The 25209-nt window shown below is 44.0% G+C and overlaps 1 protein-coding gene across 1 annotated transcript in view; it reads left to right on the top strand.

Annotated features, from left to right (window-relative positions):
- The window catches only part of LOC126187613 (uncharacterized), a 200434-nt gene that overhangs the window by 162810 nt on the left and 12415 nt on the right, over positions 1 to 25209 (top strand). Inside the window, exon 3 of the mRNA XM_049928805.1 lies at positions 5787 to 5927. Coding sequence (XP_049784762.1) covers positions 5787 to 5927 — 141 coding nt within the window. The remainder of the gene's footprint in view (positions 1 to 5786; positions 5928 to 25209) is intronic.

The following is a 25209-nucleotide window of genomic DNA, read 5'->3' as shown; positions in this document are numbered from 1 at the left end:
ACAGTGTAGAACAATAGTAACGAGAGAAAAAAAGACTGAAATTGTCTTCTGTATCTATTCGTTTTTCTCTCTCTTTGCTTTGGAGACAGGTGAAGGGGGAGTACGGGAGAGAAATGGACTACACAGTGGTTAACCATGTCATTAAAAGTTGCTTGGGTCGGGAATACTGATTTGCAGAATCCTTCTGTTGTCAGCATTCATCTTTCGTCACTAATGAACGTCTAGTTGATATCACCCCCACTGTAAGAAAGTAATTTTACGTGTGGTCTGTAGCGAGGTCGCTGGAGATGGAGCACTATTTATGTAATTATTACACACAGAGAACTTCAGAAGGATAAGCGTGGGCGGAGGAATCGGTCGTTCTCGTTGCGACAACCGTACCGAAGTTCTCATAAGTCCATGTTAAACGCAAAAGGCTTGGGATTTCAGTACCACTTCTTCCGCAATAAACAGTAAAATCAGTTTTACAGGGCAATTTGAATCTGTACTTACTTGATAATGATTATCATGTACCTGATAGGAGAGTCGAGGGCGTGCTGAAAAGTACTGCCTTCTTATGGGAAAACTCTTAAAACTTTTGAAATAAAACACCTTTATTCTTCATGTCTACATAACTGTTTCTAAACAGACCAGTTTGATGATACCGTCACTGAAGAATGTTTGACTTTGTTGGTGGAGCCACAATATCTGCATGCGGTACTCCATCGCTATCAAATTGATGTGCCCGAAGGTGTTCTTTAAGTTTTGGAAACAGATGCAAATCGGATGGGCGAAATGGGAACTCTATATAGGATGATCGTGACAGTGAACCGAAGGCGTCAGATTGTTGCATATGTCACAGCGGTCGTATGTGGTCTGGCATTGTCGTGCTGCAGGAATGGGTGTTCCATGTGTGGACGAACTTTTCGAATTCGAAACTCGAATACAGAATGCTGTTCGTCAAGCATCAACGTAGTTGCGTTACACGCCGGCATGTAACAGGCCACCATTTGGAGCCCTCTAGAGTGCAGCAAATCTGTAGGAATGAAGAATAAAGATGTGGAACGTTAATGAGGTTTTGTCTTATTTAAAAACCATTTCGAGTTTTCACATAAAAAATTCGTTGACATTACTTTTCAGCACGCCCTCGTATATACTGCTCCCGGGAACAGGTGATGTGCCTCGGCGCTCAATGTAACTTGATCCAGTTATTTCTTCGCAACTCCCACGAAAGCTGCATGTGAGCGACTGTAGCAGTCAGTTTGTACGGTTCTTTGTTACTGTAACGTTCTCACGCAGCCTGTACCAGTCGAGAAGAGTTCACGCCAGTCGTACTCAGTGTGGTCTGATGCGCTGCCTCGGATTCTCGTGCAGTATAGGGCTCTAATGTTACATATCCCCTCGTATCAAAATGTTCGTAGATGGTTCAAATGGCTCTGAGCACTATGGGACTTAACTTCTGAGGTCATCAGTCCACTAGAACTTAGACCTACTTAAACCTAACTAATCTAAGGACATCACACACGTCCATGCCCGAGGCAGGATTCGAGCCTGCGACCGTAGCGGTCCCGCGGTTCCAGACTGTAGCGCCTAGAACCGCTCGGCCACCCCGGCCGGCTGTTCGTAGATGTACATAAAGTAAATAGCCTACGTCGGACAAACTATTCTAGCATTGTCAACGCTCATATAATTTCATAAGGGTAGAAGCATTCTTTTAGCAGGTAAATGTTACTTATGTAAATGTTACTTATCTGTGGCTGTCTCGTTGTCTAGGATGTCGGTTTCTGTTTATGCTTTCCAACGAATAGGTCCAAGGTTTTTTCTTTCAGTAAAAGTCACTGGAATATAGTTCCTTTTGATACTATCAGTATTTTTTCATAAATTCTTGACACTTTCTACAACACCAATTGTTAAGCACATGCATTGTGCAGCATTTCAACGTAACATAAAAAACTTGAGAGTTACATTGACGAATCTCGACAATTGAAACTACTGTATTATGGAGTGTTTGAAGCCTAAAATTTGTATAAGTAATACATACCTAGTTTCCGGATCCTTATAGAACAGGACGTACTTCAAATGAATCTGTCTTTACTGAAATTAATTTACAGGTATAATTTACATAACGTTTCCTGGAAATAATAATTTACATAAAGCTTTATGCCCCTAATAAAAATGGAGGTTGCAAATTGTGGCAGTATATATAAAAAGTATCAGCTTCCTGTCTTTCTATAATTGCTGATTGAACTATCAATAATAAAACTAGTAAAATTAAAATTGAAAACAGAAATTTATGTGCATGAAAACTAAAGCATAAAAATATTAGCTTCGCTGTAATGTAGTTTTTGACTCACTTAAGTTAACAATTGTGATAACTAATTTTCATGGCTCAAGATCGATGTTGCTAAATGGATCGATACGAAAAATAAAATTATATTATCAGAAAAATGATGCTTTTGTGATCCAATATATGAAGAATTATTTTTAGATGTGGAATATATAATTTAAATATAAAAATTAACTCAAGTTAGGTCTAAATTTATACGGAATCGAACATTTCAACTGAAGTATGAAAGTTCTGAGAAGACTATATTCATTACAGGACGCGTCAATATTTTATTATGAATATGTTTCGTATATATCACCTTTTTCAGTTTCTTTCACTGCTTCGTCCACCTGCCTGACCCAAGAGGATCACTTCATCTCATAGCCGACTAATCAATACTAATCACATGCTATTGCTTTTCAATGCTTCGTAAGTAAATAGTGCCAATTTCAGTTTCGGGATAAGCAAGTCGCTATCTGATTACATTTCTGTGCGACTCCGTACTAAATCATAGGCACGGCGTATCAAGTTGTTACTGCGAAGCCTCAACATCAGTAGAATTGTGAGTCAACTGCGAGCCTCCAGCGGCCGCTCCCAGGTCACAATCTTATCAGCAGCAAGCCGGACATCGTACATTTTTCCTGTGACAACACTTTGTCGTAAATAATTGCGTCACTGGCAAACACTCGGCTAAGTCGTTAAACAACAGGTCCTAAACGACAGACACCCTATGACTCAAGGCGGAGGAAGTGCACACTCTTAGAAGGCACCTATTGCCGATAGTCGTCTTACCAAAAGAACCCTGACATTACCTGGAAACCAGCACAAGCCTCTTACCTCGCGAGTGCCATGATGCCTACCGATTGTCAACAGGCGGGAATCAGATCCATGCGAATGTGACCAGAAAGAACTTGTTCATCATAGCAAACGAGGGGAAAAAAATGACATAGCAGAACTATTTCTGTGATATGAAGAGCATACAATGTTGTGTTATTAGTGACACTAAGTTTCTGTCAATTGTCTACCGCCTAGTCTGGAGAAATCGTGCGTTTACAGATTAAATTACACTACCTAAAACTGAAGAACTAACTCCGTTCGAACAGGCCTCGAAGGGCCAAATGGTACCGACCGACCGCCGCATCATCCTCCGCCGATGGCGTTACCATATGCATGTGGTCAGCACACCGCTCTCCCGGCCATTGTGAGTTTTCAGTTTTCGTGACCCGAGCAGAGTGCACCCCGCTTGCCAACAGCGCACGAAAGAACTTGCCCATCCAAGAACTGCTTTTCCTGCAATAGGGTTTGCATGGTCATTCCACTTTAAACCGACCCGTAGGCATACTCCTAGATATTTTATCGAAGTAACTGCGTACAGTGATTATTCTGCAATCGTGTAGTCATACAGTAATGTGTCTTTCTGTCTTTACATTCGCAATACTTTTCATTTGTTTATGCTGAGGGGCAACTGCCACTCTCTGCACCGAGTATCACTCCTCTACAGGTCTTCTTGCATATCGCTACAATTTTCCAGCATTGCGACTTCTCTGTATACAACACCTTTATCCGCGCAAAGCCTCATGGAACTTCCTATTATATCATTTATACATGCAAAGCAATGAACCTAGAACACTCCATTGGGGTCCGCCCGAAGTCACTTTTACGTCTGAAGACGTCTCTCCATTGAGAATGAGACGCTGTGTCTGTCTGCTGGGAACTCTTCAATCCAGTCACACAGTCTGAAGTTCATGTATTGCCTTGATTAGAGTAGATGAGATTTACTTTCATTCCAATTGATCCGTAGTGAGGAGGTCCTCCAGGATGTAGAACATGTCAGAAAAACAATACATGACAAATATTTACAACTCAAACAAATAAGCTAATGTACCATTCCACAGGTCCCAAGTGGCATGGTTGCCATTTTTTAATGAAAGCTATATGAAAGAATCATTTTACAAATACTAATGCACTCAATTTAAAATAAAAAAGTTTTTTTATTTATTTATAATGTAATAAACGCGTAATACATCTACTAAATACTTATTTACAATGAACACATTACTGCACTGAACTGTTGCAGAAGTTAGATTGTACTTAAACACACACACACACACACACACGTACACACACACTTATTTACAATGAACACATTACTGCACTGAAATTGTGCAGAAGTTATATCAGTTGGTTCTACTGAGAAATTCATCAATGAAGTAGGAGGAGCCGGCCGGAGTGGCCGTGCGGTTCTGAGCGCTACAGTCTGGAGCCGAGCGACCGCTACGGTCGCAGGTTCGAATCCTGCCTCGGGCATGGATGTGTGTGATGTCCTTAGGTTAGTTAAGTTTAATTAGTTCTAAGTTCTAGGCGACTAATGACCTCAGAAGTTGAGTCGCATAGTGCTCAGAGCTATTTGAACCATTTTTGAGTAGGAGGAGTTGGCCACCAATAAATCCTTTAGCCTTGTCTTAAACTGAATTTCATTGATTATTAAGCTTTTTATGGCTGCTGGCAGGTTATTGAAAATGTGTGTTCGTGAATAATGCACACCTTTTTGTACAAGACTAAGTGACTTTAGATCCTTGTGAGGATTATTCTCATTTCTAATATTGCTTCCATGAATTGAGCTGTTGGTTTGAAAAACTGATATATTTTTAATGACAAATTTCATTAAGGAATAAATATATTGGGAAGCAGTAGTTAGTACCCCTAGTTCCCTAAACAGGATTCTGCAAGATGTTCTTGAGTTCACACGAGATATAATTCTTACTGCACGTTTTTGTGCCCGGCCGGCTGCTAACTGTATTCACGACATATTTTGCAAACAGTATGGCCATATACCACTAAATGTAAATGGAAAATTATATCATTATACAGCACATACTTTAGGAGATATGACATCATAAACAATGAAATGCCCGAAAACTGCCGTCATGCATGACGTTTAAATTTACTGCTTCTTTGGCGCTAAGTCTGTTCGCGATAAATTTCGCGACGGTATCGAAATAAGCTGCTGAATGTAGCTACAAAATTATATTATCGGCTGCTAACTGTATTTACGACATATTTTGAAAACAGTATGGACATGAACCACTGAATGAAAATGGAAAATTATATCATTTTACGACGCATACTTTAGGAGATATGACGTCATAAACAATGAAATGCGGGAAACTGTTGCGTCATGCCTGATCTTTAAGTTTACTACTTCTTTGGTGCTAAGTGTGTTCACAATAAATTTCGCAACGGTATCGACAAATGCTGCTGAATCTAGCTACAAAATTATATCATTGTACGACACATAATTCAGTAGGTACGACGTTATAAACACTAAGCACAAGGCCAGACGTTGCGTGGTGCAGGGTGTGAAAGCACAGCTGTAAACAGATGCCTACACAACGGCGGGTTTCTCCTCTAGCAAATATATAAAACTGTAGATGGGCGAAGTGACATATGTGATAATCTACTGCCGTATCTCTTTTTACAGCTGAAGCTGGTAGACGTGGAGCGCGTGGAGTGGATCAACCGCAAGAGTTACAGCACGGTGGCCCTCGAGTTGGGTCCCAGGGACGGCCGTCTGCTGCTACGGGCCCCCGACGGACTCGAGGACTGGTTCGAACTCCTAGAGGTACGTATTCCGTGCTGCTCTCTAGTTCGGAGTCGGCGATACTGTGCACTCTATGCCTCGTACACACAGCTTACTCTTCCTCCGTTGATGATCAGAAACAGTCTGAAAAGCTTGTAAAGGCGTTGCAGGCGAGGCTTTGCTGAGAAATTGTTATTAAGAAAAACACTGGTATGTTGCGCCATTTCCGGTTTGCTTATCATTGAAGTTAGCTAGTGAGGTAGTTGCGCGTGGAAATTCAAGCAGCCTGTCAGAGACAGTGCCCCCAAAATTGTTCCTGTTTTGGTTTCCTCAAACAGAACAAATGTACCTTTTGCTCACCTAGCTTAAATTTATCACTCCCGAAAAAGGCACGTTTTAACTGGTAATGAGCATTTCAACAAGTGATAACTCACAGACCAAAAAGTGTCTGTGCACGGTCTCATTTTAGCGGGTGCAGTTGCGTGAATTTACGAGCGCGACGATCTGATTGGCTAATTTCAATGCTAAATTACTCGGAAACGGCGCAACGTATCGAACTTTGTTTCTCAAAAAATTATTTCTGAGCACAACCTGTCCTGCAACACAGTTACATGCTTTTCAGACTATTTTTGACTACCCTGTGTAACTCAGTGACTACGATACTTGTTTTCCACTTCACGACAAGAATCTGTCATTTCAGATAAGTAACTTGATTTAGACGCTCACTCCCTCTTTACCTCCCCTCATCCCATCTTTTTGAGGTGGTAGAAGAGTCATATTGAGACAGAACTGAGCAGAACTCGAAAGATTCCAGCGACACATGCTACTCTGACATGTTTTCAGCAGCTTTGAAGATTAAGTGTGTTATCGATGCTCAGTATGGCTCTTGGGGCACGTATAATGTTCACTGAACCATTCTGACCCTCTATGGGAGCGATGAGGCCGTATAATATCCATGTGAATCGAAACTGCAGGTCTCTTCCGAGCCCATGTGCGCTAACAAATATTTGCCCACGAACCCTTTTATGAATTTTGAGGGAGTGACAATGACAGACGAAGAACGTAAGAATTCCCCACAACTAGCTGTTATTACCGGCCTGAAATGAATTCTCCCATGGGCGAGTACCAAATTGTAACTCACCTCATCAGCCGAAGAGACCTTCTTACATGCGTCTGGTGTTCAATAGTGGTATTCGTGCACCAGTCCTAATTTCTATGACCTGTGACGTGCGGCTGGTAAAACTACTACTGGAGGAAGAGGATTCAGTACGACTTAGCAAGGAAATATTTCTGGATGTTATGGGTGCTAAAATATTGTTTTTTTTATTTATTTAGTTGACGATATGTTTGTGGCATATGCAACTCGCTGTATAACCGATGTTGACACCTGTCATCCAGGTGGTGTTAACCACAGTATCAGCTGCGATTTAACGATAGGTTTAGCGCTCGCTTTGTCTCTTCCCTTCTCGTCAATGAAGAGAGACAAGTGGAGATTCCCTCTGTTGTCCAGCCTAGATGTCGCGTTTTTCACTCAGACGATCAGTAAGGATGTTGACGGGACCTTAACCATGTGTCACACCGAACCATTTCATTCGCTTGAGCGCTATCTACTGAACACAGCAGCTTCTTCCTGTCCAATTTCTCTACACTTTAAAAGCGGACGTATATTCTTTTTACTCCTTAAATCAGTTGAAAACAATTATTCGACTTAAATGGAGAGTTCAAGTACACTTACAGCTTGCTGCTGGCTTTTTTGTGGATCCCAGTCCTTGACACCCTTCGATATCACCATTTTTCTCACAACTCGTTTCAGAATTCGCTTTTCTTTCCTTCTTTAATGTGGATTTAACAATAGAAATTCGTGGAGCTTTTGGAAAGGACTGCTACTGTATTTTTGTTACGAAGAAAAATTTTATTAGTGTTTCGAGTCGAAGTAACACTGTAGTTAGTACCTGGCATCGCATTCAGATACATGAAATTCTTCTACGAAGATGATAATATTCCATTTTTTTTATTGTAACTGTACAGAATTTTATAACTAGGTAAAACGAAGCACACCATATTGGAACATCACGTGACAGCTGTATGCAGTGACACAGCGCTGAATTATGTAATAGTTGACTAGTGCGGTTGTCAAGTTATGGGTAACGTTTACTGAAAAATGTCAAAAGATGTGATGTTAGTCAATAAACACTCTGTATATGCCTTGTGATATCCGTACCGTTACAGTCTGCGCGAAGAATACTTTGGAGATTCGTTCCTCACTAGCAACACCACTTTACGGTATAGCTCAGGTTTAGCGCTTTCAGCTGGAGCAAAAATTTCAAAGATGGGGATTACCACAGCGCTCACGTATCAGCCGCAGGAACATTCGTCGAATAAGAACGCGGATTTTTGCGCTGTATTTACGTATTACACGATGTGGCGGGTTAAAAACAAGCCTGCAGTGAGCAGTATGAAATTAAACTAAGAAATTAACGTCTTGTTAACATCGAAGATCTTAGAGATGAAGCAGAAGCTAAGTGGCACGAGAACGGAGAGAAGAACCGGCTGTGACTTTGTCGGAAGAACCGTCCTAGTATTCGCCTAAAGATAGTTGGTGAAACGGAAACAAAGGTCATCATGGACGAATGGGAACTTGAACCACACTCATGGTGAATACGAATTATGTAACTAGAGTACATCATTCGACGAACTTCAGTGCAAGCTTTCGAGAGACGAGCCACGAAATGCTGCCACCTGTGAGCTTAGGAATGCAGCTGGCTAGGTCTTCCGTTCAGATTTCGCGGCGGATAGTCGTGGTGCAACGATTCCCGCAATGTCCGCCAACGCTTCTGGTGAGTCAGGCTTCCGCTGCGGTTATCCTTACATGAAAGCGACGGTCCCTGCAGCTGTGGTTCCTGCACCTCAGCTAGCTGCTTCCGTCCGGCTGCATTTCAAAAGAATCGAATTGGGGACGCGTAGGCTCTGTGTACAGTCGGGAGTTTACCACATCTCCTACTGACGATCGTTAACGCCCCGTTCGGAAGTCCTTGCCAGATTCCATATGTAACGTCCTGCTTCGTAGCAGCCTCCCTACTATAGTTTACTATTTTTTTTTCGCTAGCCAGTGCCTTGGGTTTTATTATAGGCACAGTATTCCTCTTCTTTCAGCTCATTACTAGGACTGGTTAAAGTAGAGTAGTCCTTTTTCTGATAGGGTTGTTGCTGTAGAGCACCACTACCGCTAGAAATTTTCACCAGAATAAAAAAAAAAACAGCCATTTCGTGTGCAGGGTAATTTAAATGTAAAAATAAACGACAACAGCAACAGCAGTCTGATAGTGAACCTGAGACTGCTAACGCCGCTATTTGTCCCTTATAAACAACGTTATTAACAAGTGGCACGTCGGTATTTTTCTGTACGAATCAACCTTACATTTACAGGGGACATGCTAATGTTTGTGAATATTTTACCACATTTACAGGGGACATGCTAATGTTTGTGAATATTGTACCATAACGATTTCAAGTGAAAAGTCATTTGTTTTTATCACCAAGTACAAGTCGAAATGAACGTAGATAATTCCTATTTTGGAATCGGTTATCGTTAACTGCTTATTATTTATGTTAATACGGAGAACGACGCACCACGAAGGAATTATGCAAATTGATCGCAAACTGCTATTCGTACAGGTGTCGCCGAAAAATGAAAAACTGTAAACTTTGGTGGCCGATGGATGAACGTGTGGCGCTGTAAGAAAATTTCACAGCGCAGCTGACACTTATAGCGGTCGACCGCTGTGGCCGAGCGGTTCTAGGCGCTTCACTCTGGAACCGCGCGACCGCTACGGTAGCAGGTTCGAGTCCTACCTCAGACATGGATGTATCTGATATCTTTAGGTTAGTTAGGTTCAAGTAGTTCTAAGTTCTAGGGGACTGATTACCTCAGATGTTAAGTCTCATAGTGCTCAGACGCATTTGAATCATTTGACACTTATAGCGAACAGACGACATGTCGAAACCGGAGCATAAAGTCTCTGCTAATTTCATTCCGTGTACTCGGACAGTAATTGTGCGTCGAAGACAGACACTTGAAGAATATACACAGCATTCGGGAGAGGACGTATAGTTGGGCTCAAAGAAGCCAGTCGGAGTAATCGGTGAATCGTTCCGCATTTGAACAGGGGCCATGCCACTATTCGACGATGTCGGCAGGAATTCTTGAACCATGGCCGAAAACGGCGTCAAGAAGGAAGCGGTCGACCTAGGACAGAGCAATCGTCAGAGAGGCACTCATAGCTTGAGATTCGTCATTATGATTGATCCGGCGTGCAACTAGTGCATAGGTGACCACAGGGACCATTAATAGGCGGCTCAAAGATAGGTAGCTGACATAATGGCGGCCCTTGTCATGATACCGTTGACCTCTGTACACCAATAAGCCTGTTTACAGTGGCGCCGCGCACATTCGGCTGGAATCTCATTGAACGGAGTAGAGTTGTCTTCAGTGATGAGTCCCGCTTCAAACTGAGCCCCAATGACCAGCGAAGAAGGGCAGCGGTATACCAGTATGACTGTCACCCGCCGTATGGCCCGCATCCAGAAGTTATGGTCCAGGTTGCCATTTCATTTCGAACCAGGACCTCTTTGGTTGTCATCGCGGCACCCTTACAGCTCAGCAGTACGTAGACAATATTCTACACCCCGATTCGTTGACCTTCAAGACAAGCCATCGTGGGCCTACATTTGAACAAGGCAATGTCCGCCCACACACAACGAGAGTTTCTACTGCTTGTCTCTGTTATTGCCAAACCCTGTCTTGGCCAGCAAGGTCCCCGCTTGGAGCATTATAGACAGGGCACTCCAATTCGAAACTTTGACGGTCGAAAGCTCCAGTTGGACAGAATTTGGCACAATGGCCCTCAGGAGGACATCCAACAATTCTACTAATCAGTATCAAGCTGAATAGCTGCTTGCACAGGGGCCAGAGGTGAACCAGCGCGTTATTGACTTGTTCAGTTTGTGAAGTTGTTTCTCGTGATTAAATTATCCACTTTTTCTGAAATTGTGATGTGTTTTTCTGTACTTGTACATCACATCTAACGATTTTCGCCCCATTAGGATAATTCCTCTGTGGTGCATCCTTTTTTTTGAGCGGGGGGGAGGGGGGAGTGTATTTTTGACAGCTGAAATTGCTTTAGTTTGCGCCAGTACCTGCAGCATCTTAATTCACTTCTGCAATTCCGCAGTAATCCACAAACTATTGTTGCAGAGCATCTCAAATGTTCAGATGTGTGTGAGATCTTATGGGACTTAACTGCTAAGGTCATCAGTCCCTAAGCTTACACACTACTTAACCTCAATTACCCTAAGGACAAACAAACACACTCATGCCCGAGGGAGGACTCGAACCTCCGCCGGGACCAGCCGCACAGTCCATGACTGCAGCGCCCTAGACCGTTCGGCTGATCCCGCGCTGTCAGTGCATCTCCAAGTTCCAAAAATGTATGGTGCGTTGTGATAGGTGGTGAGTTAATTCTGCCTGTTTTGTACTAAACAGTTTCTAAGACCTACGATTAGTTCGAATTTGTTTTGGTCTATTGTTGGAAGAGGCTTCTTTCGCTACCTGACGAGGACTTTGCTTTCAGAACGACCGAGTTCCTTGGAAGTTTTACCGCGAGGTGAATCGTTAACTAGAAACAGCGTTCCCTGAACTACGTCTGATATTTAACGCAGATGTTTAAGATTGGTTAGATTCAGTTCTCCATTTCTGTCGCTCCCCGTTCCTCTTCTTCGTTCTCACGTGACTGCTGCATGCCAGATCATGGACGATCTGCTGTTCGAACTCACATATAGGCCTGCCGCTGCAGTTCTTTCCTTCCACAATCCCTTCATTTGCAGTTTTCAGTGACGACTCATATCTTAATTTGTGTCCAGCCGCCGGCCGCGGTGGTCTAGCGGTTCTAGGCGCTCAGTCCGTATCTTAATTTGTGTCCAGCCGCCGGCCGCGGTGGTCTAGCGGTTCTAGGCGCTCAGTCCGGAACCGGGACTGCTACGGTCGCAGGTTCGAATCCTGCCTCGGGCATGGATGTGTGTGATGTCCTTAGGTTAGTTAGGTTTAAGTAGTTCTAAGTTCTAGGGGACTGATGATCACAGATGTTAAGTCCCATAGTGCTCAGAGCCATTTGAACCTTTTTTTTTGTGTCCAGCCTATCTCTATCTTCGAATCATTATGTTATTTATAATTATTTTTTTTTAGTTGCAGGACGTCCGGATCAGTCCATTGAACCTTCACTAGTCTTCTTTAACACCATATTTTGAAAACTTCAGCTTTTCATTACCGCCTTCCGCATTGCCCATGTTTCGCAATCACATAGAGCTGTGCTCCTAGTTAAGCTTTTCTTAAATGTTTTTCTGCTGTCAGGGCTTATATGTCTGGATGTTGTTAGCTGTTTCTTTTTCTGAAAGCCCATTCTCCTCATGCAGTCCTTGTTACTATACTTTTCCTTCCTAATTACTCTATCTTCCAGATGGTGAAATCCATGCACTTCTTCTACACTCTTCTGTTCAACATTTCGCCATCCTGCATGTCTACCTCCTGCACGTACCTTTTCCTTAGTGTCCATTTTGTTTGTGTGTTTATAGCTATCAGCTAGCGCCCGTTCCATTTCATTAAGCAGACGACTCAATTTCTGCCCGCTTTCTGGCCCCTTGTTGGGCACGATTTGTGGGCTAAACTAGATCTACGGTCAAGTAGCCATGGCTGTAAACTACTACCGATTTTATTAGCACCCCGATTAATGTTTCGACTTTTTGAATGACAACTTAGTTATAGTGATCACTACCTCAGGAGGTTGGAAATTCCCCTCTACTCTCAGTCGATGCAAGAAAGCTGCAGCATTTTGAGACAGTTATGAACGGATGATAAGCCGCGAAAGCGTAACCTTGTGCTTGTGATTACTATTGGTCAGCAAGCACGCGACACCTGGCGGTGTACGGTGAGTCTGTCTGGGAGCTGCTGGTGGGAAGGTGGCGCCCGGCTGGGCACTGGCCCTCGTCGGCCTCGTGACGTAAGCAGAGCGCGACGCGCCGCCCCTGCTGCCTACTTGCCGGTGCTCTGTCACCAGGTTACGCTACGTCTACGTCTGCACACTGAAACTAGGTGCATAACAAGAAGCTCTTTTGTCAAAACGACATAGGTTTCTGCGACCGGTCTCATGATGATTAAAATTCTTCTGGGTGTTGTACCACGTCATCGTATAAAATACTTTAATTGTAAACTTAAAACCAACGTTTCGACCTTATTGCAATGGCCTTCCTCAGGGAGAGAGGAAGGCTGTTGCAATAAGGCTAAGTTTATAATTAAAGTACACTACTGGCCCTTAAAATTGCTACACCAAGAAGAAATGCAGATGATAAACGGGTATTCATTGAACAAATATATTATACTAGAACTGACATGTGATTACATTTTCACGCAATTTGGGTACATCGATCCTGAGAAATCAGTACCCAGAACAACCACCTCTGGCCGTAATAACGGTCTTGATGGGCATTGAGTCAAACAGAGCTTGGATGGCGTGTACAGGTTGCTGCCCATACAGCTTCAACACGATACCACAGTTCATCAAGAGTAGTGACTGGCGTATTGTGACGAGTCTGTTTCTCGGCCTCCATTGACCAGACGTTTTCAATTAATGAGAGATCTGGAGAATGTGCTGGCCAGGGCAGCAGTCGAACATTTTCTGTATCCAGAAAGGCCCGTACAGGATCTGTAACATGCGGTCGTGCATTATCCTGCTGAAATATAGGGTTCCGCAGGGATCGGATGAAGGGTAGAGCCACGGGTCGTAACACATCTGAAATGTAACGTCCACTGTTCAAAGTGCCGTCAATGCGAACAAGAGGTGACCAAGACTTGTAACCATGGTACCCCATACTATCACGCCGGGTGATACGCAAGTATGGCGATGACGAGTACACGCTTCCAATGTGCGTTCACCGCGATCTAGCCAAACACTGATGCGACCATCATGAAGCTATAAACACAATCTGGATTCATCCGAAAAAATGACGTTTTACCATTCGTGCACCCAGGTTTGTCGTTGAGTACACCATCGCAGGCGCTCCTGTCTGTGATGCAGCGTCAATGGTAACCGCAGCCATGGTCTCCGAGCTGATAGTCCATGCTGCTGAAAACGTCGTCGAACTGTTCGTGCAGATGGTTGTTGTCTTGCAAACGTCCCCATCTGTTGACTCAGGGATCGAGACGTGGCTGCACGATCCTTTGCTGCCATGCGGATAAGATGCCTGTCATCTCGACTGCTAGTGATAAGAGGCCGTTGGGATCCAGCACGGCGTTCCCTATTACCCTCCTGAACCCACCGATTCCATATTCTGCTAACAGTCATTGGATCTCGACCAACGCGAGCAGCAATGTCGGGATACGATAAACCGCAATCGCGATAGGCTACAATCTGACCTTTATCAAAGTCTGGAACGTGATGGTACGCTTTTCTCCTCCTTACACGAGGCATCACAACAACGTTTCACGAGGCAACACCGTCAACTGTTGTTTGTATATGTGAAATCGGTTGGAAACTTTCCTCATGTCAGCACGTTGTAAGTGTCGCCACCGGCGCCAACCTTGTGTGAATGCTCTGAAAAGCTAATCATTTGCATATCACAGCATCTTCTTCCTGTCGGTTAAATTTCGCGTCTGTAGCAGGTCATCTTCGAGGTGTAGCAATTTTAATGGCCAGTAGTGTATTTTATACAATGACGCCGTACGACACCCAGAATCATTTTTGTCATCAAGAAACTACTTGGTCTGACACCGAAGGACAAAATTTTTAAGTAAAAATTTTTCTTACGAGGTGTACAACTTTGCTTCCGCCGTTTTTTCCTCAACATTTAAGGCTTTAATGAAACAAATTGGTTACACATGTATCATTCAAAGTAGTTTCCATCGCTGGCCACTACTTTTTCCCATCGTTCGGGCAGTGTACGAATCCCGCGTCGAAAAAATTGTTCATCTTTTCAAGTGATCAACGAATCGAGCCATTTGTGACTTCTTCATGAGATCGGAAGTGTTGGTCAGCCAGGTCATGCGCCATTGATCTAAACATGTGATAATGAGAAGGAGCAATGTCTGTAGAATACGGCGTGTGGGGTAGGACTTCCCATTTTAACCTTTCCAAGTACATTTTGACCTCTTTTGCAACGTGGGGTCGAGTATGGTCGTGCTGCAAAAGCACTTTATCGTGCCTCTCGCTGTATTGCGGCCGTTCGTCTTTTAATGCTCTACTCAAACGCGTTAATTGCGTTCGATAACGAGCACCTGTGATTGTTTCACTTGATTTTAACACCTTATAGTACATGACGCCGAGCTGGTCCCACCAAATGCAGAGCATGATCTTGGAGCCGTGAGTATTCTGTTTGGCCGTCGATGTGGTAGCATGGCCAGGATATCCCCATGATTTTTTTCGTTTAGGGCTATCGTAATGAACCATTTTTCGTCCCCGGTCACAATGCGATGTAGAAATCACTTCCGTTTTTGCCTCTGAAGCAGCTGTTCACAAACACACAAACGCCGTTCAATGTCTCTTGGTTTCAGCTCACACGGGACCCAAGTTCCTTCTTTCTGAATCATGCCCATAGCCTTGAGACGTTTTGAAATGGCTTGCTGTATCACTCCCACTAATCGTGTCAATTCTTCTTGAGTTTGACGCGAGTCTTCACTCAGAAATGTCTCCAATTCCGCTTCTTCGAAAACATTCTCTCTTCCACCACTATGCCGGTCTACGGTGTTAAAATCACCGTTCTTGAAGCGTTGAAACCACTCACGACACGTTCTTTCACTAATAGCGTCCTTACCATAAGTACTTGAGAGTGTTCGATGAGACTCAGCCGCTGTTTTCTTCATATTGAAACAAAACGGTAACACCTCCCGCAAATGACGAGAATTGGGCTCGTAAACTAACATTTTCAATCAAGAACAACTTTATGATGCAGACACAAATCGACTAATGTTTGAATGAGGTTATGTTGACCGAGGTCGAAACTAACTGCCTGGCGTCTGCAATCTGTTTCTTTCGACCGCTACTTACCGTTGTCGCCACCTGTCGGCAAACAGCGGAGGCAAAGTTGTACACCTTGTAGTTTTCTACGTACTCCCATTTTCAGCTGTGTGCACATAATCAAAACATTTTTTCGTTTTTTAAGAATGAGTTATCTGTGCCTAAGCGTCCAAATTTAGATTTTCTATCGTTTCCATATATCACGAATGGCAATGCCAGGACAGTTCAGATTTCTTATCTTCCCCGGGTTTTTTCCGTGCGTACGCTCTGCCTATAATGATCTCGTCATTCATATAATGTCGACATCTTATTTTCACTTTTAATGTTTTTCTCTTCGCCTCCTCTCCCACCACTTCCTTTCAGGCGCTAGGTGTCGAAAGAGGTGTCAGATGTCAAGAATTTTCCTTAATTTGACTCGACTGCACGAGTGTCTTAGTAATAAAGAACAAATGATTAAAGCTTCACTCACGCTGCGGCAATTTTTCGCGCATCTCAGTGTCTATAACGTCATATCTCTTGAACTGTGTGTCTTACAATGATGCATTTCTGCAGGTACACTCAGCGGCATAAGTGTATGCTGTCTCCAGAGAAGTAACAAATTTATACGCCCAACATCATGCGATAGTTGTTCACACATCTCAGTGTTTATGACATCATATCTCCTGATCTATGTATCATACAATGATATAACTGTGTAGGTACATCCTGCGGCATATGTGGATACTCTCTGCAAAATGTCTTGAGAATAGATTTGGTAGAAAGGAAGTAATAAATTTAAACATCGTGCATAATGCGGCAGTTTTTGATGCATTTCGGTGTTTATGACGTCATATCTCCTGAACTGTCTGGTACGATGATATACTCGTACTTCTGCAGGTGCATTTCCGCATTTGCCGGGATGTGTGGATACTGTCTGCAAAATTTGTTGAGAATATAGTTAGTAACACAGAAGTAATAGATTTAAACGTTATGCATGACGCGGCAATTTTTCGCGCATCTCATTTTTATGACGTCGTAACTCGTGAACTATGTTACGTAGTTTCTTCTTACCCCCACACGCGTTGTTGGCTGACAGTAAAGCATATATGTATCAAGTTTGACTGAAATCAGTCCAGTGGTTTAGGAGGAGAAGTGGAGCGCACACACACACACACACACACACACACACACACACACACACATTTTTATAATATGTACGTATTTTAACTGAAACTTTGCATGTTCACTCGATTATCTTTCACAATTCGAGAGCTTATGCGCAAAACTCATAATTCGAGAGCTTAAGACCAAAAGATCACAAAAAATTCGCTCGCTTAACCAGCAATATGCATTCGAAGAACATGTTTACTTGAAGGTGAAGAATTAATTTTTTTTGTGGGAGGGGACTAAATCAAGTGTGACCAACTAAAACCTTTCGCGTGCTGTTAGATAGAAAAGCCGTAGAAAGAATCAAGCTGCCAGAAGCTCTTTCCTGTGCGAGTCTGTGACTCACTATCTCAGGAATTCTACGTCACACATCCTACCGCACCTTCCTGTACGATTCGTGATTTCAGGCGCTGCCGCGCGTGCGGGTCAGCTGTGCCCGGCCACTGCTGAGGTACTGGCCCGGATGTTTTGCAAACTACGGTCCGGTTCCTGTTCGTTATACGCAGCGGGGTTGCAGATACTACGAAATGAAAGCTATCAGGTGCGAAGCCGGATGTTTTTTCCATCCGTGCGGAAACGAAGAAAAAGCTTGGAAGCTTGTTCACGAAACACGATTTTGCAATAACATATACTGGAACGTAAAACAAATTTTATCACTAATGGTTTAAAAAAGAATGCCGAAGTTGACAACTATTTACTATAAAGGCCCAGGAGATGCGGATATGGAATCTTTTGTATTCTGAGAATGGACTTGTTAAGACCTGTATGAATGTATCAATTAACGAGATCTGAAGATGACATAGCATTCATTACTGAAAGTGGAGATGAGGCAAAATTCGCCGTGTACTCATCGAAACTACAACGCAAAATTAACTAAAATAAAGGCGAACTCTGGGATGCTCCATTTGGAAAAGACACGGACCTTTTCCTCTGTTATTAATGACCTTATTGTCGTTAAGACCTATTCTACCTTACCTCCTTTGAAGGAATAAAGGAGGAGAAGGATGGAAGGGTGACAAAAAGGCCTCTTATGCAGGGTGGTTTTCTTGAATGGGAACAAAATGTATGGAACGTTCTCTAAGGGGATAGTGAGCAAAAACGGTCATATGGATATATGGCCCGAAATGCGTTTCATGGGAGGTACACAGACCTGTATTTGGAGATAAAAAGAGATAAAAACAGTGACTACGGTATCAGCACAAGGCAGGTGGCCCGCGGGTGGCCGGGGGGGGGGGGGGGGGTTAAGCCAGACGACCGTGTGGAACACTTAGCAGAACAGCTGCCACTATTCGTATCACCTGCAAGGCGTGCAAGCCTCATTACTTAAGGACCTGACTCAGCGGCTATTGTTTTGTCGCTGGTTCGTCACATAGTCCACCATGATGCAGGAGGATTCCACAGAGATTGCCAATCGTCACAACACCCACTTGCGGGATACGGATAATACCCATGGTAGAGTTACAACAAACCATCAACACCGTTTCAGCCACAGTATTTGGTTGGGGATTATGGGGGGCCGATTTGTGGGTGCGAAGGTTAGTGTGGCCACTACATGACGGTGCTCCAGCACTCTGCCCGATGGAGCCTGGACTAAAACGCTAGTACAGACAGAACATTCCCACTTGCCTGGTCTGCTCTGTGTGCTTTCTATTGTCTGCACCTTCAAATGGATATACCTCCTGTGGAACGCATTTCTGGCGACATGTTCATATGGTGTGTTTTGCTACTTATTTCTCTCAGAGATCGTGTCCTACAGTTTGTTCACATTTAGCAAACTCACCCATGTATAATACATCATAAACCTAAGGAGATGACATTCAGGGCCTCTGCGGAACCGATAGCTCACGACAAGTCTGCTGCTAGTTACTGTCTTCAGCTAGACTCATCTACCTTACTACTAGATGTTTGCTACTGTTGTCTACTCATCCTTCGTCAGGTCGCCGGAAAAAATCCTAGGTCCCTGTAACATAAATTTGAATAGTGTAATCTTCTAACTAGAGAAGTTTATTTGCCCAGATCGCAACAGATACACATATAGCCAACTACTTTCGGCAAGTTAAATTGGCATCTTCAGATCGTCTACGTACATACATCACTGTGCCATTCTATGTAGTGCACCGTCATTTAGTAACGGACATACCTGGGAACAAGTCATTGATGAATGGCTAAATGACCGTGTGCCACAATGGTCTATGTATGTAGAAGATCTGAAGATGGTAGTTTAACTTCCCGAAACTAGAAAGAAGATTACATTATTCAAATTCAGAGATCGATATCCCGCTGACATTGTCAGGTAATTCCGTCCAAAGTCGGCCGGTGTGGCCGAGCGTTTCTAGGCGGTTCAGTCTGGAACCGCGCGTCCGCTACGGTCGCACGTTCGAATCCTGCCTCGGGCTTGGATGTGTGTGATGTCCTTAGGTTAGTTAGGTTTAAGTAGTTCCATGTTCTAGGGGACTGATGACCTCAGATGTTAAGTCCCATAGTGCTCAGAGCCATTTTAACCATTTTGTTTTTGGATTAAAAATGGTTTAATTGGCTGTGAGCACTATGGGACTTAACATCTGAGGTCATCAGTCCCCCAGAACTTAGAACTACTTAAACCTAAATAACCTAACGACATCACACACATCGATGCCCGAGGCAGGATTCGAATCTGCGACCGTAGCGGTCGCGCGGTTCCAGACTGTAGCACCTGGAACCGCTCTGCCACTCCGGCCGGTTTTGATTAAAAGTTTCGTCTCATTGCCCCAAGCCGAAACTGGTGACATACCGGGTGATCAAAAAGTCAGTATAAATTTGAAAACTTAATAAACCACGGAATAATGTAGATAGAGAGGTACAAATTGACACACCTGCTTGGAATGACATGGGGTTTTATTAGAACAAAAAAAAGTATTGCTAGACGCGTGAAAGATCTCTTGCGCGCGTTGTTTGGTGATGATCGTGTGCTCAGCCGCCCTTTCGTCATGCTTGGCCTCCCAGGTCCCCAGACCTCAGTCCGTGCTATTATTGGCTTTGGGGTTACCTGAAGTCGCAAGTGTATCGTGATCGACCGACATCTCTAGGGATGCTAAAAGACAACATCCTACGCCAATGCCTCACCATAACTCCGGACATGCTTTACAGTGCTGTTCACAACATGATTCCTCGACTACAGCTATTGTTGAGGAATGATGGTGGACATCTTGAGCATTTCCTGTAAAGAATACCATATTTGCTTTGTCTTACTTTGTTATGCTAATTATTGCTATTCTGATCAGATGAAGCGCCATCTGTCGGACTTTTTTGAACTTTTGCATTTTTTGGTTCTAATAAAACCCCATGTCATTCCAAGCATGTGTGTCAATTTGTACCTCTCTATCTACATTATTCCGTGGTTTATTAAGTTTTCAAATTTATACTGACTTTTTGATCACCTGGTATGTCACCAGTTTCGGCTTGGGGCAATGAGACGAAACTTTTAATCCAAGCCGGCCGGAGTGGCAGAGCGGTTCTAGGCATTTCAGTCTGGAACCGGGCTGCCGCTACGGTCGCAGGTTCGACATTATTCCGTGATTTATTCAGTTTTCAAATTTATACTGACTTTTTGATCACCAGGTATAGTAACTGTGAACTGTCTGTTTGAGCCCTATCGGAAGTTTACTTTTGAAACCACAATTTCAGTTACCTAAAGCATCCCAGACCCAATAGGTTTTCTGACTCTATTGAAAATTTCCACAGTTTCCATTTCAGTATTTTAGTTATTCGTTAATTTGGTCCTATGAATCATTTTCAGGCCTAGAAGTAGTAAAACAGGTATTCTGTTGGCTATGTGCAAACATATAATTCAGATTTCTATCAAGTCTCCATTTTCGGAAGAAGATTGTGTAATATTTGAACCCCTTCCCGCTTCTGAAGGTCGAATTATTTGTAGTAATTGCCCAGTCATTTGTAGCCTTGTGACAAGCTACAACTCTAAAGCTCGTATTGTCCAACCAAAAAAACACAATAGTTGGAGAAAGTACGTTTTGTACAAAAAGCAACCAGCACAAATCGGCAACGCGGAGGATACCTTCGAATGGTGCCCCGATTGTCCGACGGCTGCTGCTGCAAAGACTTTTTCTCTACCGCCGAGACGGCGGCGAAGGCCGCTGCAGATCTGTCCCGTTTGTCACGCAAAGCGAGAACGAGGTCGCCCCTGCGCAAACGGTGTCGCGTCGTGCTGAGCTGTCGCGCTTCTCTATCTCGGCTGTGGACGGGCGGACGTCCGCCGCTGCCGGCGCGCCAGACTGCGTGGAGCCGCCGGGCCGCACTGCTTCCGCCGTCGCGGCGATTAATCACCCTGCTGCTCCCTGCCATCAAACCACTCTGGGCGCCAGAAACAGACTAGGGCGGCGGTCGCTAAGCTTTTTTCATCAAGAGACAATACTACGTTGTGGGGCGGCAGCTCGGGCCACATACACTACTGGCCATTAAAATTGCTACACCAAGAAGAAATGCGGATGATAAACGGGCATTCATTGGACAAATATATTATACTAGAACTGACATGTGCTTGCATTTTCACACAATTTGGGTGCATAGATCCTGAGAAATCAGTACCCAGAACAACCACCTCTGACCGTAATAACGGCCTTGATACGCCCGGGCATTGAGTCAAACAGAGCTTGGATGGCATGTACAGGTACAGCTGCCCATGCAGCTTCAACACGATACCACAGTTCATCAAGAGTAGTGACTGGCGTATTGCAACGAGCCAGTTGCTCGGCCACCATTGACCAGACGTTTTCAGTTGGTGAGAGATCTGGAGAATGTGCTGGCAGGGCAGCAGTCGAACATTTTCTGTATCCAGAAAGGCCCGTACAGGACCTGCAACAAGCGGTAGTGCATTATCCTGCTGAAATGTAGGGTTTCGCAGGGATCGAATGAAAGGTAGAGCCACAAGTCGTAACACATCTGAAATGTAACGTCCACTGTTCAAAGTGCCGTCAGTGCGAACAAGAGGTGACAGAGACGTGTAACCAATGGCACCCCATACCATCACGCCGGGTGATACGCCAGTATGGCGATAGCGAATACACGCTTCCAATGTGCGTTCACCGCGCTGTCGCCAAACACGGAAGCGACCATCATGACGTTGTAAACACAACCTTGATTCATCCGAAAAAATGACGTTTTACCATTCGTGCACCCAGGTTCGTCGTTGAGTACACCATCGCAGGCGCTCCTGTCTGTGATGCAGCGTCAAGGGTAACCGCAGCCATGGTCTCCGAGCTGATAGTCCATGCTGCTGCAAGCGTCATCGAACTGTTCGTGCAGATGGTTGACTCAGGGATCGAGACGTGGCTGCATGATCCGTTACAGCCATGCGGATAAGATGCCTGTCATCTCGACTGCTAGTGATAAGAGGCCGTTGGGATCCAGCACGGCGTACCGTATTACCCTCCTGAACCCACCGATTCCATATTCTGCTAACAGTCATTGGATCTCGACCAACGCGAGCAGCAATGTCGCGATACGATAAGCCGCAATCGCGATCGGCTACAATCCGACTTTTATCAAAGTGGGAAACGTGATGGTACGCATTTCTCCTCCTTACACGAGGCATCACAACAACGTTTCACCAGGCAACGCCTGTCAACTGTTGTTTGTGTTTGTGAAATCGGTTGGAAACTTTCCTCATGTCAGCACGTTGTAGGTGTCGCGTCTGTAGCACGTCATCCTCGAGGTGTAGCAATTTTAATGGCCAGTAGCGTATGTACCGATGTTATAATTTGGTAGCCTACATAAGTTAGTATGATATGTGCCACCAATAGACCAGGTGTAGTAATGGCGCGACAAGTCTGCCGCCGGCCACAAGTACTGATAGTTAAAGCCTGTTTTAGATTATTGTTGTGACACTGAAATCGCCTGAAAAAGAGTTATTGTGTTGCTATCTTTGAAAATCGGGTTTCTGCCGATATTCCGTGTCGTACTTGCACGATATTTCGATTGAGTAACTCGCAGTCTTCACCAGGTGCTCCCTGAGGCTCATAGAGTACCTGATGTCAGTTGCGAGCTACTCGATTAAAATATCTTAAGTATGAAGCGGATTACCTCCGAAAACTGTCGCGGAGAATCAAATATGGAAATGTAGCGGACCTAAACTGATTTTCAGCTGCAAACTACGAGGGTCACTCCAAAAGAAATGCACACTATTTTTGTAAAAATACAGTTTTCATTCTGCATGTGTGAAAGTTTTACAGTGTGTAGATACATCCTGCCCGCTTGTTTTCAAACTTAGTTCAACCTGTTCCCGTGAGTGGCGCCATCACAGCATGTCTTCAAGATGGCTGCTACACTTGACGTTCGTCAGGAGCAACGTGCTGTCATAAAATTCCTGTGCTGTGAAAACGAGACAGTGGGAAACATCCACAATAGGTTGAAAAAGGTGTATGGAGCTGCTGCTGCCGATCGCAGTACAGTTAGTTGGTGGGCAAGCACGTTACGTGACGAAAGCGAAGATTGTCCTTGCAGCGGCAGGCCTCGTACTGCACACACTCCAGACAATGTGCAGAGAGTTAACGAACTGGTGACTGCTGACAGACGCATCACAGTGAACGAACTGTCACGCTACGTTGGGATAGAGGAAGGAAGTGTTTGCAGAATCTGAAAGTGTTGGCGTTAAAAAAGGTTTGTGCCAGGTGGGTTCCCAGGATATTGACAGTGGCTCACAAAGAAACAAGAAAAACGGTATGCAGCGAACTTTTGGAACAGTACGAGAATGGTGGAGATGAATTTCTTGGAAGAATTGTGACAGGTAATGAAACATGGCTCCATCATTTTTCACCAGAGACAAAGAGGCAATCAGTGGAGAGGCATCATGCAAATTCACCCAAGAAAAAAAAAAAAAACTCAAAACCACACCTTCTGCTGGAAAAGTTATGGCTACGGTGTTTTTCGATTCCGAAGGCCTCTTACTTGTGGACATCATGCCAAGTGGAACCACCATAAATTCTGATGCATATGTGCCGACACTGAAGAAACTTCAAGCACGACTAAGTTGTGTTCGACCACATCGGAAAAAGCAGGATGTTTTGCTGTTGCACGACAATGCACGGCTACATGTCAGTCAAAAAAAATCATGGAAGCGATCACAAAACTCAGATGGACAACACTGAAACACCCGCCTTACAGTCCTGACCTGGCTCCATGTGACTATTATCTCTTTGGGAAATTGAAAGACTCTTTGTGGAACTAGGTTTGAAGATGATAACTCCCTTGTGCACACTGCCAAACAGTGGCTCCAACAGGCTTGTCCAGAATTTTACCATGCGGGTATACAGGCGCTGGTTCCAAGATGGCGTAAGGCAGTTGAGAGGGATGGAAATTATGTGGAGAAATGAAAATATTGTTCCTGAAGGATGTATCTACACACTGTAAAACTTTCAAACATTTAGAATAAAAGATGGATTTTAAAAAAAATAGTGTGCATTTCTTTTGGAGTGACCCTCTTATATTCTAAAAAAGGAAACACTTTAATGGAGCGATACCGATTAAAATTGCTCAGAAAGACCGAAGCAACCCATCTCCGCCGACAGAATGGAGAAGATCAAGTGCATTGATGAACCAACTTACTCAGTGCAGGAACGTTCACAAACTTAAACTTTCTGCATGCATTCACCACTGCACTACTCTTCATTCTTCCGGTACCTAGATCCCTTATTACCGAAACGATGAAAATGGTTTCCAGAAAGTTCCTCTGGCGGGCTATGGAAATTACACACGCCCGGAACAAAAAACACATCTTTATCAGCAACCCACTTGACTCATATTTCCAAGCCTAATCTATTGCTACGCTCTGCAAATCTGACAGTCTTCTCACACTCACGTCCAGAAAAGACACTGCAGCTATATGTTTTGTCAACGAAAATGGTTTCTGTATCAAAAGAGAAGAAAGCATTAGAAGTATTGGAATTGCCGAAACCAAATGCTTCGGCAAAGATGTAAGGCTTCTCAGTCACAGGTTAGACAAACCCAAAACAGGCAGAGAAAGACGTTCGCAAGGAGGGGTCGCCATCTTTCATATAAAACAACTTGCCGCTATATGACTTAATTTATCAGAAAAACTGAACACCCATCAAGCTATTATCCTAAAA

Source organism: Schistocerca cancellata, chromosome 5 (assembly GCF_023864275.1).
Source record: "Schistocerca cancellata isolate TAMUIC-IGC-003103 chromosome 5, iqSchCanc2.1, whole genome shotgun sequence".
Taxonomy (NCBI): domain Eukaryota; kingdom Metazoa; phylum Arthropoda; class Insecta; order Orthoptera; family Acrididae; genus Schistocerca; species Schistocerca cancellata.
This window is presented reverse-complemented; position numbering and strand designations above follow the sequence as displayed.